At 39.2% G+C, this 17,577-nt stretch overlaps 3 protein-coding genes across 3 annotated transcripts; 1 reads left to right on the top strand and 2 right to left on the bottom strand.

The window, feature by feature from the left end:
• Positions 1-602: 602 nt before the first annotated feature.
• Positions 603-1,094, bottom strand: LOC116655334 (protein new-glue 2-like). Its single transcript, XM_032453077.1, has one exon. The coding sequence runs from the start codon at positions 1,092-1,094 to the stop codon at positions 603-605; it is 492 nt and encodes a 163-aa protein (XP_032308968.1).
• Positions 1,095-2,139: 1,045 nt separating this feature from the next.
• On the bottom strand, positions 2,140-11,874 carry LOC123257512 (nucleoporin NSP1-like). The gene is made up of 2 exons (XM_044716898.1): positions 11,736-11,874; positions 2,140-3,138 (listed from the first exon to the last, which is right to left on the bottom strand). The coding sequence occupies exon 2, from the start codon at positions 2,921-2,923 to the stop codon at positions 2,528-2,530; it is 396 nt and encodes a 131-aa protein (XP_044572833.1). The 5' UTR covers positions 2,924-3,138; positions 11,736-11,874; the 3' UTR covers positions 2,140-2,527.
• Positions 4,670-5,065, top strand: LOC116655333 (nucleoporin NSP1-like). The gene has a single exon (XM_032453076.1). The coding sequence runs from the start codon at positions 4,670-4,672 to the stop codon at positions 5,063-5,065; it is 396 nt and encodes a 131-aa protein (XP_032308967.1).
• Positions 11,875-17,577: the final 5,703 nt, after the last annotated feature.

Below are 17,577 nucleotides of genomic sequence, written 5' to 3' on the forward strand. Positions count from 1 at the left end.
AAAGGCAATAAATTTCATTCAAGATATGAGACTCAGACTCGTCACTCTTAACTTAAGAGGTAATGAAGTGATAATACCAGAAGTATTGGGCTAGGCCCACCGCCTGTCCTTCAATTACTTTCCATGGAATCTAATCTTTAATTAATATACAATTTTTAAGCATTTACTTATACCGTTTCTTAGTAGAGAATTGGTAAAATTCTTTAAGATCTTACAAACTCTCATATCCTTACAGGTTCTTCTGTTATGGACTTGTGCCTTCAAAGCACCGATATGGAAAACAGCCGGACTTTCAAGCTTAAAAAAGATTAAGTGGATATTTTTAAGAAAATCTACTGACTAATAAACCCAATTTAAATCCTTTAGGGAACAGTTTGGACTGCTGGATAGCGAAAGACCATGCCAAACAAAGGATCCTAGGGGTAGAATGGCACCACAAGGCTCTACTATACACCCCCCTTTTGACTCACCCTTGTTCAAGGGATTCTTTCCATTGGCAATCGTTTTTTTTTAAATGCACATTTTATTCGAAATAAGTTCAAATTTAGAAAAACATATTTTAGAGGTTAGTAAGGTCGGTTGGGTTCCTCTTGTCATCAAATCTAGTAGCGGAAACCGCGTCTCCTGGATCCGGACTGCTCCCTGTTCCTCCTACGCTGCCTCCTCTCCCTTCGGACCTTGGCACTCTCGTGGCGGTGGACCTTCCAGTGGTGGATGTGCTTCTTCTTGTGGGCGGCGGTGGTGGTGGTGGTTGTGGCGGAGGCCTCAGTGGTGGTGGTGGAGGCGGTGGATGTGGAGTTAGACGAGGTAGGAGTGGAGGAGGAGCTGGCTGCCGGAGTGGAAGAGCTGGCAGTTGGAGTGGAAGAGCTGGCCGTTGGAGTGGAAGAACTGGCCGCGGGAGTACTGGCGGGAGTGGATGTCGAGGCGGAAAGAGCCACCAGGCAGGCGAGGGTCGCTACGCAGAGGAATCGCATCTTGAGAGGAGTCGATCGGATCGGATGGCTCGGAAACTGTGTCTGGGTAGTCGCCTCCCCCGGCTTATATAGCACCGGCGGCTCGCCAGAAGACTGCCGATGTTTGATCTGAACAAACATCACCTTGTTTCCATGTTTCGGTGGGCCTAGTCGTCTTAATCGGCAGTTTGCACAAGACGCGCTTTCAACCGAAGATAGTTTGCTTTCGCGAAGAGAACAATACATCTGTGAGGCTATTTGCCAAAACTTCAATCGAGGGAATTTTCCACCCAGTTCCTAATTATGGGCCGGAATAATACTAGGCCACAGAAAGACTGGAGTACCCTTTGGAGGATGATTATTCCTGTTATAATTCATTTGAAGGCGTTAATACTTATTCTCCTTGCTTAAAAAATAGATAGATTTGAGAGAGCCAGCTGTTAATTGCTCCCCATCCCTTCGGTCTGCAGCGACATCGGGAAGAAATCGATTTTAAGTTTTGGGAAAATTGGGTCACATATCTGGTGCTTATATCTTATTTATATATTTTGTTGGAGATTAGTAGAACTGAAAAGGCCTATATTCATATAAGTGATATTCATTTATCAGACCATAATTGGCGGAGTTATTTCTGAAAATTATTTCAAATACAACAATGAATGAAACATAAATAAATAATAAAATGTACTTCTTTGTAAACAGATATATTTTTATGTTTGTTATAATTATATTAATTATTAGCCAAAAAATAGATTACAAATAGCAAAAATCAAGCGACAAAAATCGAATGTCAAGTATCCATATATCCATATCACTATCCATAACTCGCTTAATTCTTGGCCGATCAGCGGATGTTATACCTTCCCGATCTTGTCTTGGAGTTGGGAGTACTACCATATTTAACATCAACACGGCTTCAAAACTTTTCATTCTTTTTTCGCCATTTTTCAAAGGGGTAACATCATAATACTTACCAAAAATAGGTCCAAGAGTTGATGGTTGTCCTTCTCTATACTAGTATGCAGATGGAAGGGAATCAGAGTCCTGATTCATAAATGGGTTTGAAATAGTGAAGATACACTCTAGGAAGTGTTCAAAAAATTCAAGGATCTTGGCCAGAAACTAAATCACCAAACCAGGATCCAGTTTTCACTTTGAGTTTTGTTGTCTTAGAGTACTTAGAATACTTTGATACTCTTCCTGTTCCATCCTTCACATCTGCTGATGGGATGAACCCCTGATTCATTATTGCTATTCCATTCTCAAAAATATATGAAGAGTTTAAAAGGATCTTCCTGAAATTCCTCAAGAACTCCTTGCACAACACCCTATGAAAGAGTCCCAAAGAAGGCCCCTATGAGTACTAGGCTTAGGAAGGCTTACTCCAGGCTAAAAATCATAGAGAATATCCCTAAAGGTCGTTCCTCAAGTAAGTCTGATGGGGATCCTCATTTTTAGTGCAACCTTATTCATATATTATTTATTTAGATATTGGAAACTCTTATTCTAGGAGGAAGTGTGTTGAACAGAATGGTCAGTAGGTGGGTTGGGGTCTGGGGGTGGAGCCTCCACATCTAGTTGCGGCGCAGACGGCGCTTCCTGTCGGATCCGGACTGCTCCCTGTTCCTCCTGCGATGCCTCCTCTCCCTTCGGACCTTGGCACTCTCGTGGCGGTGGACCTTCCAGTGGCGGATGTTCTTCTTCTTGTGGGCGGCGGCGGCGGTGGTGGTGGTGGTTGTAGCGGAGGCCTCAGTGGTGGTGGAGTCGGTGGATGTGGAGTTTGAGGAGGTGGGAGTGGTGGAGGAGCTGGCTGCTGGAGTGGAAGAGCTGGCCGGGGAGCTGGCAGCAGGGGTGCTGGCCGCGGGGGTACTGGTAGGGGGAGTACTGGCGGCGGGAGTGCTGGCGGGAGTAGATGCCGAGGCGGAAAGAGCCACCAGGCAGGCGAGGGTCGCTACGCAGAGGAATCGCATCTTGAGAGGAGTGGATCGGATCGGATCGGATGGCTCGGAAACTGTGTCTGGGTAGTCGCTCTTCCCGGCTTATATAGCACCTGAGATCCCACCCGAGCATCCCAATCCGCCAGAAGATTGTCGCTGTTTGAGCTGGACAAACATCACCTTGTTTTCATGTTTCTGGCCAAGTAGCGGGCCAAGTATATTTAATCGACAGTTGGCACATAACGCACCTAAAATCGTGAAAGGAAAAAAACATTTTTGAGACTATTTGCCAAACTCTAATTATAGGTCTATTATTCGTGGTAGTACTTTATTTAGTTACACTTTGCTATGATAATACATTTTAAATTTAATATAAGAACAAGGATATTGTCTTTATTCATTTCTATACAAAAATTATTTATCTTTATGAATTATAGAGCTCTGGCTGTAAAAGATTGGACATTTGATGCGGAAACAAACTAAAATATTTCCTATAATCTTATTATTTTACAAAAGTAAGATAACACGCCAAAAAGAATTATTTTATAATAATTTATTTTTAATAGAAGAAAACTACTTAGAGGTCAAACTTTTTATTGTTGCAAAGAATCAAATTTCTATATTGATTTTTGAAACTTGAATACTAAAATCAAAAACCCGTAAATGAGCGAAATAAATGACAATATTATGAAAATTGTATTTTTGGCAGCGGTTTTTACAGACAAATATAAAAATGGACTGAAAGCGGTACTTTTATTTTAAAAATAGTTATAATTTAAATATCTAATACACCTTGCTTATTTATTAGTTTGATGTATCTCAAAGGCCAGTTAAAATTTAATGAAGATAGGTTGGGTAGTTTTTGACAAGAAAGCTAGTCTGAAGAGTTATTTTGAGAGTTACTAGACTAAAAGACTAGATTAGGACTAAGACTAAGATTTTTTTTTTACTTTTTCAGTTTTTCCCAGAGATCTCTTATGAGGTCACGAGACCAAAGGTCCCTATTGGGTTTCAGTCTGGGAGCCAAGCAAACCACTTCTTCAGGTAACTGTGGAGTTACTTTTTGTTGGACTAATGGTGAGGATCACAATTGGGAAGACCATTAAAAGTGTACTTTGTATTTCTCATTGGAAAGCTTCGCCAAAGGCATGAGGATCTCTTCAATCCTTTAATTCCTTTTTTTAATCCAATCCATAGTCCTAAAGGGAACCAAACCATGCTCTCCGTGTTCTCAGGAAATCACAATGATTTAAATGTATCTTTCCTACAACACCTATGTATGTATGTATAACTTATGATATGTAATGATATGTAAAGTTCAAATAAGTTGAGTTATAACTTATAAACCATTTCTACAATTTGAATATGAGTTCCAATGATATCTAATATCTTAAATCTAGGTTATAGCCTAAGTCTCCAAGTTCAAAATATGTGAAAGTGGAAGTTTCCACGCGTTTCCATCCAAAAGTCTGTCGCAAAACACTTGCCTATTGTGGGACCTATTTTCCGCTCAGGGGGTTTTGGCAAACAGCCCAAAATGTATTGTTCTTTTCGCGAAAGCACACATTCTGCGATTCTGAGTGCGTCTTGTGCAAACTGATGATTGGAAACCAGACACCATCCGGAAACAAGGTGATGTTTGTCCAGCTCAAACAGCGACAATCTTCTGGCGGATTGGGATGCTCGGGTGGGATCTCAGGTGCTATATAAGCCGGGAAGAGCGACTACCCAGACACAGTTTCCGAACCATCCGATCCGATCAGATCCACTCCTCTCAAGATGCGATTCCTCTGCGTAGCGACCCTCGCCTGCCTGGTGGCTCTTTCCGCCTCGGCATCTACTCCCGCCAGCACTCCCGCCGCCAGTACTCCCCCTACCAGTACCCCCGCGGCCAGCACCCCTGCTGCCAGCTCCCCGGCCAGCTCTTCCACTCCAGCAGCCAGCTCCTCCACCACTCCCACCTCCTCAAACTCCACATCCACCGACTCCACCACCACTGAGGCCTCCGCTACAACCACCACCACCACCGCCGCCGCCGCCCACAAGAAGAAGAACATCCGCCACTGGAAGGTCCACCGCCACGAGAGTGCCAAGGTCCGAAGGGAGAGGAGGCATCGCAGGAGGAACAGGGAGCAGTCCGGATCCGACAGGAAGCGCCGTCTGCGCCGCAACTAGATGTGGAGGCTCCACCCCCAGACCCCAACCCACCTACTGACCATTCTGTTCAACACACTTCCTCCTAGAATAAGAGTTTCCAATATCTAAATAAATAATATATGAATAAGGTTGCACTAAAAATGAGGATCCCCATCAGACTTACTTGAGGAACGACCTTTAGGGATATTCTCTATGATTTTTAGCCTGGAGTAAGCCTTCCTAAGCCTAGTACTCATAGGGGCCTTCTTTGGGACTCTTTCATAGGGTGTTGTGCAAGGAGTTCTTGAGGAATTTCAGGAAGATCCTTTTAAACTCTTCATATATTTTTGAGAATGGAATAGCAATAATGAATCAGGGGTTCATCCCATCAGCAGATGTGAAGGATGGAACAGGAAGAGTATCAAAGTATTCTAAGTACTCTAAGACAACAAAACTCAAAGTGAAAACTGGATCCTGGTTTGGTGATTTAGTTTCTGGCCAAGATCCTTGAATTTTTTGAACACTTCCTAGAGTGTATCTTCACTATTTCAAACCCATTTATGAATCAGGACTCTGATTCCCTTCCATCTGCATACTAGTATAGAGAAGGACAACCATCAACTCTTGGACCTATTTTTGGTAAGTATTATGATGTTACCCCTTTGAAAAATGGCGAAAAAAGAATGAAAAGTTTTGAAGCCGTGTTGATGTTAAATATGGTAGTACTCCCAACTCCAAGACAAGATCGGGAAGGTATAACATCCGCTGATCGGCCAAGAATTAAGCGAGTTATGGATAGTGATATGGATATATGGATACTTGACATTCGATTTTTGTCGCTTGATTTTTGCTATTTGTAATCTATTTTTTGGCTAATCTATATATATAAAAGAACATCGTGTTTTATGTTACACAACTTATAAATCAAGAACGGAAGAACAGATTTGAGTGAAAATTGGTAGGGAGGTAGCTTAGAGCCAGGAGAAGGACATAGGATACTTTTTGTCCCGTTCGACAGCGTTCCTCCCTTTCCTCCCTGGCCCATACTTTTTTATTTAGGCAGACAGCTAAGAAGAAAATGTCAAAATGTCAGTTACAAACGAAGTCAAATTCATAGTCAGGCTCTCAAATTTAACAACGAACCAAAAAGATTGTGTTGCGCTGAAATCAATATTAAAACTATTTCTATTAAATAAATAATTAACAAGTGGATTGAAGTGAAGTGAAGTTTAATTAATAATGCCGCGACCAAGACGGTCGAATCTTTCCCGACAAAGCCGTAATGCAAGAACAATACAAAATATTGCATATGAAAGGACTGAAGAAGAACGAGAAATTGCACGTGAACAGCGCCGCAATAGTATGGCTCGACTTCGTGCTTCTCAAATAGATTTCAATTTGCGACGCAGATATTTAGCTGATTTGAATCGAGCTGCGTTTCGATACGATTGCAGCAATGATTACAGCTTGCATCCTAGCGTTTGCATTGGGCAAATGGACGTTGTTTGCGAGTATTGTGGTGCATTAAAGTTTTCCGGAGAAACGCCTGGATTATGCTGCGTTAATGGTAAAGTGAAATTGCCAGTGTTGACTCCGCCACAAGAGCCATTGTATTCATTGCTTTGCGGCGAAACACAAGAATCACGCCACTTTCTTGCAAATACTCGAAAATACAATAGTTGTTTCCAAATGACGTCATTTGGGGCAGACATTATCGAAGAAGGAGGTTTTAATCCGACATTTAAGGTATTTATTTTTGTACTTACATAGAATGTAGTTAAAGAATCTGGTTTTTATTTTGTAGATAGAATCGAGCGGTTTAATATCATTTCCAAATAATTTCTGTAATTTTGTCTCATCAAAAGACGAACGTATCAACAATGTATTTCCAAATATTATTTCTAACTACAAAAATAATGAATGGTTGAGTGAGCGAGCAATTTTAGCGGCTAAGAATAAAGATGTAGATGACCTGAACTACATAATTCAAAATAAGATCATTGGAACAATGCATTCATTCAAATCTATTGACTGCGTCACAAATGAAGATGAAGCCACCAACTATCCAATTGAATTTTTAAACTCTTTGGACGTGTCTGGCTTACCACCGCACAATTTACGCCTAAAGGTTGGCTCCGTAGTAATCATGCTTCGAAACATAAACCAACCAAAACTGTGCAACGGTACGCGTTTGGTGGTTAGTAAATTGATGAACAATGTATGTAATTTACGCTACGATAATGATAGGAAAATTCAAAGGTGAGGAAGTTCTCATTCCGAGGATCCCGATGATCCCAACCGATATGCCGTTTGAATTTAAAAGACTTCAATTTCCGATACGTCTTGCATTTGCCATGACAATCAACAAATCACAAGGCCAATCCTTAAAAGTTTGTGGTTTAAATCTAGAACATTCATGTTTTTCCCATGGTCAATTATACGTGGCATGTTCACGGGTCGGAAGACCATCTGCGTTGTTTGTTTTTGCGCCTGATAATAAAACAAAAAATGTCGTGTATCACAAGGTGCTTAAGTGAAGAGCAACCTATGTACTAAAATACAGAAATAATAATGAATGATTAAGGAGGAGAAACAAAGAATATTGTATACCCACAAGTATTACAGAATTTAATTAATTTGAAAATTATTCTTTTTTGTTTGACTTATTTTTTATGCGTGCAACAACAATATGCCACAGCGAAACGTGGCAGGGTACTGCTAGTAATTAATATAATTATAACAAACATAAAAATATATCTGTTTACAAAGAAGTACATTTTATTATTTATTTATGTTTCATTCATTGTTGTATTTGAAATAATTTTCAGAAATAACTCCGCCAATTATGGTCTGATAAATGAATATCACTTATATGAATATAGGCCTTTTCAGTTCTACTAATCTCCAACAAAATATATAAATAAGATATAAGCACCAGATATGTGACCCAATTTTCCCAAAACTTAAAATCGATTTCTTCCCGATGTCGCTGCAGACCGAAGGGATGGGGAGCAATTAACAGCTGGCACTCTCAAATCTATCTATTTTTTAAGCAAGGAGAATAAGTATAAACGCCTTCAACTGAATTATTACAGGAATAACCATCCTCCAAAGGGTACTCCAGTCTTTCTGTGGCCTAGTATTATTCCGGCCCATAATTAGGAACTGGGTGGAAAATTCCCTCGATTGAAGTTTTGGCAAATAGCCTCACAGATGTATTGTTCTCTTCGCGAAAGCAAACTATCTTCGGTTGAAAGCGCGTCTTGTGCAAACTGCCGATTAAGACGACTAGGCCCACCGAAACATGGAAACAAGGTGATGTTTGTTCAGATCAAACAACGGCAGTCTTCTGGCGAGCAGCCGCAGCAGGAGGAACAGGGAGTAATCTGCGTCCAGATCCGGATCCGACAGGAGCAACTATAATGGACCCTGACCCACCTATTTACTATTTCCTTCAACGCACTTCCTGCTAGAATAAGATTTCTTTATTTTTAAATAAAAATTACTTGAGAACCCAATAGTTGATTTCTCGCTTTCAATCTTCAGAGTTAGGATCTGAGAATCTTGTATAATAACCATTATGATAATCGTATATTTTGTGGGTCGTCCATTCGAATCATTTTATTTAGTCGAACCTTGATTTTGTTGATTTCTTAGCTGGTATTCGCTAAGATGTAGTTCGAAGATTATTTCTTTTAGAATTATATTATAATTAGATTTTAATTAGATTATATTATAGAATATAAGTAGATTATATTAATGAAAGACTTTTAAGCTTTGCGACTTCAGCTAACATCTGGAATCAATTTTTATTTGGTCTCAGGGGAAGTACAATTTAATAAATAGTGGGATGCGAGCTAGATCTATATATCATCTACTCGTAGGGAAGATCGATCCTCTTATAGACGTTTTGGGTGTTCTGGAACATTTCTGCCGACGTTGGGTTAGTTGCGACCGAAGGGAAGTGGCGAGCGGAGGACGCGAAAGCCACCAGGCAGGCGAGGATCGCTACGTAGAGAAACTTCATCTTGAGGAAGAGCTGATCAGGTCAGATGATGCGGACGTTGTGTCTTTGTTGGATTTTCCTTCCGACTTATATAGCCCATGGATCGAGCACCTCTGGAGATCGTCTCTGTTTAACCTCAAAAAACACCACCTTGTATTGCGTTGTGTGTTTGGTCTGTCTGGTCTGGTTTTCCATGTAATCAGTCATGATCCGTCATTAACAAAATTCCCTTTTAAATCCCCACTTGATTGAAAATGAAATGGAATACTGTTTTTTATACAGTCTGCGAGGGAATGTTTTCGATCCAATTTTTTATATCAGGCCTATAGAAGGGTGTGTTTTGTGACGGTCTGTTTTATTGATGGGACTTTAAAAATTAAAAAATAATAACTAAGAAACCGATTTTGCCTTTTAGCTGAAAGAGCAAAATACCAATTTTTTTGGAGGTTGAAGCCTTGATCTATTAATGGTACTCCGTTTTCTAAAAGATACCGAAAGGGCCAATTCCTTTTTTATTACTATATATGTATATGGGAATATGTATATATCCCTAAAAAAATATATTTATTTAAAAATATATATTTTTTATAAATATTTACATTTATAGACAGTATCCTATGATTATCCGAACATTATGTGACTTTATGTTGTAATAAATAATAAATTGAATCTCTAAGAAATTGTAAGCAATTACAGGTTGAATGTCTTTTAAAAATGGCTTATAAGAAGAAAAGCCAGACCAAATAGAGCAAATATACATATTTATGTCCAATTAGGAAAAAAGGTGTGTTTTTTGAGGCTTTTTGAGGCTAAGTTTGCGTAAAAGTATGCAACAGTTTCCGAGCAAGCCGAACTCATCAACTTTAAGATCCGCTACTTTGAGGGGAGGAAGGAGATAACAAATAATATCCAAATTATCGTACATTTTAATAGAAAACCAATGAAATACTAATAAATATTTTTAAGAAGTTATACAACATTAAGTATTAAATTTTTTTTTACGAAAAACTTTTTGGTTTTTAACTCTATAGTAATTCTAGAAAAGATAATAATTGTTAAACGTGTAGAATATGGTTTATAAATATCGCAAATTTGAATATTTCGCAAAGCGAGAGCAAATAGCCACAATTCTACGCATGTTTTGTGCAAATATCTGATCTGAAAGAGGCTGGGTAGCAGAACAGGTGGAAACAAGAGGGCTTTTGTTAAGGGTATATATTGTCTATTTAAACTTTTTTACTTTTTCTTTCTTAAACACTTAATTAGCAACAAAACAGTACCAAAATTATCTTAATAAAATGGCATTTCTTTTATAATATGATAATGTCTTGAGGGACTCTTCTCAAAATATTATTTCTGGGCCGGATTTAAGGCAATACTTAAATTATTATCTAACGTAAATTATTCCTTCTAATATTATCTAGTACTATTAGGGATTTTCTTCTCCGGGATATCGAAGAAATCACTTTGTTTCTCAATCTCCGCCTCATGTCTAAAAAGAAGTACACGCTTTTATATTTATTTTAAAAAACTGATCATATCGCAAGCTGTATTTAAAATCTTGATGGAAAGTTTTTAAAAAACTCTCTAAAGAACAGCAAATATGATAAAAATGAAAGAAGTTTATTCAATATTCCCCGTCACTATTATATTTTTCTACAAATATTGCGAATTGGAATTGTTCGAGCCGAAATACGCCAAATAATCTGCGATTCTGCGCCTGTTTCTGGCCCCGAAACACTTGATTCAAATGAGGCTGGAACAAAGACTGGTGGACAATAGAAGCCGTTTGCACGGGTTAAATATAGTACATGGTATGGAGTGCCGGGAGCAGATATATGAGGGGCTACGGAGTCTGGCAAAGACACAGTTTAACGGACTATCTGATCTGATCGACTTTACTTCCCGACAAGATGCGATTCCTGTGCACAGTGATCCTTGCCTGCCTGGTGGCTGTGGCTTTCGGGGCGTCCACTGACACTGACAGCTCCTCCTCGGACTCCAGCTCCACCACTCCCACTGACAGCTCCTCCTCGGACTCCAGCTCCACCACTCCCACTGACAGCTCCTCCTCGTCCTCGGACACCAGCTCCAGCTCCAGCTCCTCGTCCAATACTACCACAACCACTACTACCACAACGACCACCACTACCACCACCACTGCCGCCTCCACCACGAAGCACAAACGCCGTCGTCGCTTCACCATCCATCGTCTTAGATCTGGCAAGGTCACCAGGAGAATAAGGAGGAAAAACGAGAGTTCTAGGACGAGCTCGTCCAGTGGCCGCAGATCCAGGACGAGCAAGTCCAGGAACACCAACCGTCGCCTCCGCAACTCCCGTCACGGTTAAAAATTGAAAATCCTAAAAAAATAAAGAACACTCGCCCTGAATAACACGATCGGGGAATTTTTTTGTCTAATAAGGCTTAACTATACTATACCTGGTAAATCAGAAATATTATATGATCTTGGTAATGAGTTTCAAACATACCTCAAAATCCTAACGAAAAAGAAACCAAAGCTTTCCATAAATAGTCTTTTCCACTCTTTCATAGGATTTTCTTGATCTATGAAGTATAGATCATTTATAGTATTAAAGTACCTAAGATATGTATTTAAAATCCGCATAAGATCACATATGATACCAATAATGAGTGTCAAATTTATCTCAGAAACTTCGTCAAAAAGAAAACAAAACTTACCTTATTTAGTCCTTAAGATACAATTTTCCATCAGGGTTTCTTGATCTATGAAGTATAATTATTTAAGTAATTAAGATATCTTTTATATCTTTAATTATTTAAGTAATTAAGATATATAAGTTATTAATAGTTGTTGGGGTGTAGTTTTATATAAGTTATTAATAGTTGTTGGGGTGTAGTTTTATATATTATTTAATTTATTGATTCATTTGTTTTACACAAGCCCGTTAGGGTTAGTGCTACTGACAAATATAAGTTAATAATATTATTAATTGTTGGATTTTATAATATTTAATTTATTGATTCATTTGTTTCACACAAGCCCGTTAGGGCTAGTGCTACTGACAAAGAATATAACGCGAGCTAAGGCTGCGGAGTTCTACTTAAGACTAAACTAGAATACTACCCGGGCTGCACTTCGAAGCCTTCGTTGGGCTGCGGCGCAGTTGCCCAGTTGCAGTGTCAGCATTCCGTATCCGGCCAGCAACGATCACTTGTTGCGCAAGTGCCCGAGCCGGTCCGCGGACAGTTGCCCTTGGAATGCGTGGTCAGCACCTCTCTCGTTACGCGTGCGGGCCACCGGATCCGGTGTGCAATTTGGCACTTTTCCTAAATTCTGCCTGCGCGTGTTAACTCCTCCCTCCTTTAAATGGTCGTCGTCCCGATGATCTACTCGTTCTACATCGTCATCGGCCCTCGATTTCCTGCGGCGATTGGCCTTCAGGTGATATTTAGCGATCCACAGGATTGAGCATAGGGAAAGGGCAGCCAGTAGAATAAGGCAAATGTTGAGACGGGTCTCAGATGACAGTCTTTCTCTGAGGGCCCCGATGTGGTGTAGGTTACTTAGGCTAAGCTCATGAAGAAACGGGAGGCTGAGCCGGTTGTAGTGAGCAGTGACGTTTATTATTGTCATAGCCGATACGGCAGGTTTTTTCAGTGAGTTGCCCAGCTGGTTTATGAACCAGGTTCCGTTGAGCGCCACCTTTTTGGAGTACGCTAACAGGTAGGTTCCGGACACCTTTTGTTCCCGGCCTTGGTCATCAGTCACCGTTACGTTAACATCGTATCATTGATGATGAGGGTTCCGTGGTCCACAATGGTGATTGGATCTGGATGACCTGGGAGCGTGGAGCAGTGCGAGGTGGCCCCAGAGACTATCTGTTGGGCACATGTGCCGTTTTTTAGTTCCTTGCAGAAGGCGGCACCTACCGTTGTCTTGCAGTCGCCGATATTGAGGTTTCGTGTTGGGCATTCGGCAACTAAATTCCCGCTCTCGAAGTTCAGGATTCTATTATGGCGTTGAACCGGGTAGATTGTTATTTTCTTACATACGAGCTTAGGATTAGGAAATTTAATGAGAAAGTGCAGAATGTCAAAATTTTGAAAAACACTTATGCTAGATACTTCTAATATTTCTACCAAACTAATATTAATATTAATAGGCTGTTTGTCTCTGAATTCGCTTACATCGGCACCATCTAGAATAGCTGGGCTTACAATATTTAATTTTGCTAGGGTTAGGCCCATAAGGATGTTTTCTAGGTCTGTAATGATGATTCTATTTTTGGCTAAAATGATTTCCAACAAGTGTGTTTCTTTATTTGTTTCGTATTTCCGAATCTGGTTCATTGCGTTAGCGAGCTCATTTAGGCGTTCTTGAAATTTTATATTTAATTCTGTCTGACCTTCATCTGCCCTCATTAACCTGTCCTGATTAAATCTTACCTGCTCCCAATCATTAAAGTCAGGCGTACCTGCAATAACCTTGAGAGCTGTACCAATTAGATTGATACTTCTAGAAGCCCTATGGTGGAACTTTAGGGTGGTCACCAACTTGCGAATAGGTCGTCTGTGAACGTCTTCGTCATTGCTTCTGTCTGGTCTGCGTAGTCCTCGTAGGTCGTCATGTTCGTTGCGTGCTGTAGGTATCCGTAATTTTCCCAGATTACAATGTCATTATCTTCTATCGGGATATAGTCCGCGTTCGTGTAATCGTTTAGTTTAAATGTCGCGTCCGTCTTAACAGCCGTTAGTATGAAAATTAAGAAATATTTCTGTACCCTAGAAGGAATAAAGGGGTAGGTCGAAATCTTGTGAGGATGATTAACGTAGATTCTTAGGGACCACCTTGTGGTCCTTGTGGACCACCCTCCCTTTAATAAGGACCGTGGTCCCCAGGTCTGCATCAATAATCTTATCTGAGCACAGTGGTGTAAGCTTATTCCCCAGGCGTTTGTTTGCTTTCAGGAAAACCTTATCACCCACTTGGTAAGTTTTGTGAGTCCTGTTCTGGTCGGTTTTTTTTGTTAACAACCCACGTTGGGTTATTATAAGGAGACTTGGCTGGCCTTATTACGCCGACCGCTAGAAGTTGTTTAACCTCTGCGTTGACGAACTCGGTTACACCCATGGGGTGCGGGTACGACTTTGAGTACACCGGTTCCCCCATCTGTTTTAACTGTATCAACAGTATTTATATTGAAAGGAAGTGCTTCGTCTGGATCAGCGAAGGCTTTGTAATTTTCCCCTATCATTTTGTCAAAGGCAGTTTTTACTGCGGGGGGACGTCCTCGTCATCTATTTTTATCAAGTTGACATTTTCTGCCTTAGCGAACTGGATTCTTTCGGATCCATTATTAGTGTGGAAAGTATTCGCAGTAAAATCGAGTTTCGCATTCACTTGTTTAAGCAAGTCGAGACCGATAATACCGTCAAAATCCTTTAGGACTTTGAGAATAAAAAATGGTGATTTAACATTAAATATGGAAGCAAACATTTCTTCTCGATTTTTGTATAGCCGTGGATTGACTTTACGTTAAAAGGGGTGTCCATAGCCACGACGCCTTTCAGCCCCGGGAATGGGGTAATATAATTTTTTGAGGTACCTATATCGATAAAAGCTTTATTTCCCTTCCTGCCAGCGTACGTGTAATGTGCGGGAGTAGGGACTTTACCCTAAAAATTTAATAGAGTCCTCCGCGTCTAGGTCATCATCTATTATTTCTTCGTTCGACGTCACATAGTTTCCCGTGGACATAGGTCAAAATTAACAATAAAAACTGCTACGGGTTTTTATATAATTTGTAATATTTTGTTTCATAAAAGAAAAAAAAATTTAGTGTATTTATCTATTATGTAGTTTTTTACTAAGAAAAATAATTCCCAGTGTACTTTTATGAATCGTAAAAATGAGTTAGCTGCGCAAATATTTTATTCGTACTCGAATTTCGGAGAAAAATTTATTTTTTTCACACTCAGGTTTCATAAAAAAAGGAAAAATATACCTCTTTAAATCTTGTATTTCTTTATTGTATTAATTTTTTATTTTTTTATTTCACTTGAACAATATGTTTAACAAGTTAAAAAAAAATTTTGAAAACGGAGAAAAAAAGAAATTTAAATATTTTCTATTTCTTTTGTTTTTTTAATAATGTAGTCACTACAGACCTAGCGAATCTTTTTTATTGATTTTTTCTTTTTTTTTTTTTTTTAAATTTCTTTTCTATATTATTTATTTTTCACGACACAAACAGCCTACTTACATTTTCTTATATTTATTTTTCAATTGGTTTTCTGCAATGCTGCCGTCGGCTTTCTTCCGCTTCAGTTTGTTTATTCCCACGGAGGGGGGCGAGGGTTGCCCTACAGCTCCCCAGTCGGACTTTTCGGTGCTAGCAGCGTTTCGGTGCATTCCGGCAGGCATCTTTCGTACCTTGTTCTCACCCACCCCGAGTTGAGAGAGGGAATTTGTTCTCTCAACATAGATTTCGCTCTCAAAAAACTGGACTTAGAAAATTTTTGTCTCGCTTGGGACTTAGAAAAATTTATGCGTGGGACTTTTAACTTAGAAAAAATTATTTCATGAACAATTCAACGCATATTATTTAAGTTTACCAATTTATGTTCTATAATAATTTTATTGAAGTACAAAATTTAAACATAGCTCAATATTTAATGAAAAATATTATTTATAAAAGGAATTTTTTTTTTTACATTAACTGAGGGCAGCAAAAAAATAATCCCGCGTAATTAGTGTGCGTTTTGTGAAGCGTTTTTAAGCTAAATCAACCCAAATCGAAACGGTCACATAGGGTTGTTAGTAGTGCGTCGCATTGGTTTATTATTGTGAAATGGTAAGTTACTGCTCCGTTCATTCAATTATTTATATTTTATTGTGTTGATAATGATAAATAAACGTTATTTCTTTAAACAATTATTTTCAGTTCTGGCTGTACTAGAAATTTGGACGTCTCAATATCTTTATTTGTAAGAATCTTAAACAATTTGTTTTTCTTTTTAATTTATTTTCAGCTTTTTGTTATTTCTTTTTTTATCTTTTCAGTTTTATTTTTTAAGATCAATAAATAATATCCTATTACATATTTATGCTATAATTATTAATAAATAAATATGACAAACAACGCACTTCGAATTTAGTAAAAATCAATGGGCATGGTTGGGAAAAACAAAAACAAAAACCAAAAGCAAAGCAAAAAGCAAGGGAAATTTTTTTTCAACCAGAATTTCCCTGGGTGAGATTTCGCGCCGATCTCCCCTAGCCGGTAAGCTTGCGGGTAGGGGAGACCTGCCTTCTTTTTCCGATCGCCAAGCATATTGATACTCGCTCCGCTGGGTGAGAAAAGCGGCCACGCCAATGTAAATCGGAATGATGGTTTTCCGCAGATGGGAGTGCGCCGCGCACTCCCATTTCCTACCGCGGGATGCGCGTTTGGCGAGAGCCAGGCACGACTGGGTCCCTTTACTTCCCAGTCGTGCCTGGCTCTCGCCAAACGCGCATCCCGCGGTAGGAAATGGGAGTGCGCGGCGCACTCCCATCTGCGGAAAACCATCATTCCGATTTACATTGGCGTGGCCGCTTTTCTCACCCAGCGGAGCGAGTATCAATATGCTTGGCGATCGGAAAAAGAAGGCAGGTCTCCCCTACCCGCAAGCTTACCGGCTAGGGGAGATCGGCGCGAAATCTCACCCAGGGATTTTCTGGTTGAAAAAAATTTCCCTTGCTTTTTGCTTTGCTTTTGGTTTTTGTTTTTGTTTTTCCCAACCATGCCCATTGATTTTTACTAAATTCGAAATGCGTTGTTTGTCATATTTTTTATTTTTTAATTATGTTTATTATTTATTAATCTTAAAAAATAAAACTGAAAAGATAAAAAAAGAAATAACAAAAAGCTGAAAATAAATTAAAAAGAAAAACAAATTGTTTAAGATTCTTACAAATAAAGATATTGAGACGTCCAAATTTCTAGTACAGCCAGAACTGAAAATAATTGTTTAAAGAAATAACGTTTATTTATCATTATCAACACAATAAAATATAAATAATTGAATGAACGGAGCAGTAACTTACCATTTCACAATAATAAACCAATGCGACGCACTACTAACAACCCTATGTGACCGTTTCGATTTGGGTTGATTTAGCTTAAAAACGCTGCACAAAACGCACACTAATTACGCGGGATTATTTTTTTGCTGCCCTCAGTTAATGTAAAAAAAAAAAATTCCTTTTATAAATAATATTTTTCATTAAATATTGAGCTATGTTTAAATTTTGTACTTCAATAAAATTATTATAGAACATAAATTGGTAAACTTAAATAATATGCGTTGAATTGTTCATGAAATAATTTTTTCTAAGTTAAAAGTCCCACGCATAAATTTTTCTAAGTCCCAAGCGAGACAAAAATTTTCTAAGTCCAGTTTTTTGAGAGCGAAATCTATGTTGAGAGAACAAATTCCCTCTCTCAACTCGGGGTGGGTGAGAACAAGGTACGAAAGATGCCTGCCGGAATGCACCGAAACGCTGCTAGCACCGAAA

Source organism: Drosophila ananassae, chromosome XL, assembly GCF_017639315.1.
Source record: "Drosophila ananassae strain 14024-0371.13 chromosome XL, ASM1763931v2, whole genome shotgun sequence".
In the NCBI taxonomy this organism is placed as follows: Eukaryota; Metazoa; Arthropoda; class Insecta; order Diptera; family Drosophilidae; genus Drosophila; species Drosophila ananassae.

What these genes read in the sequence shown, in the direction of transcription:
- LOC116655334 (XM_032453077.1), bottom strand. Translation starts at nt 1,094, where the DNA reads ATGTTTGTTCAGATCAAACATCGGCAGTCTTCTGGCGAGCCGCCGGTG.
- LOC116655333 (XM_032453076.1), top strand. Translation starts at nt 4,670, where the DNA reads ATGCGATTCCTCTGCGTAGCGACCCTCGCCTGCCTGGTGGCTCTTTCC.
- LOC123257512 (XM_044716898.1), bottom strand. Translation starts at nt 2,923, where the DNA reads ATGCGATTCCTCTGCGTAGCGACCCTCGCCTGCCTGGTGGCTCTTTCC.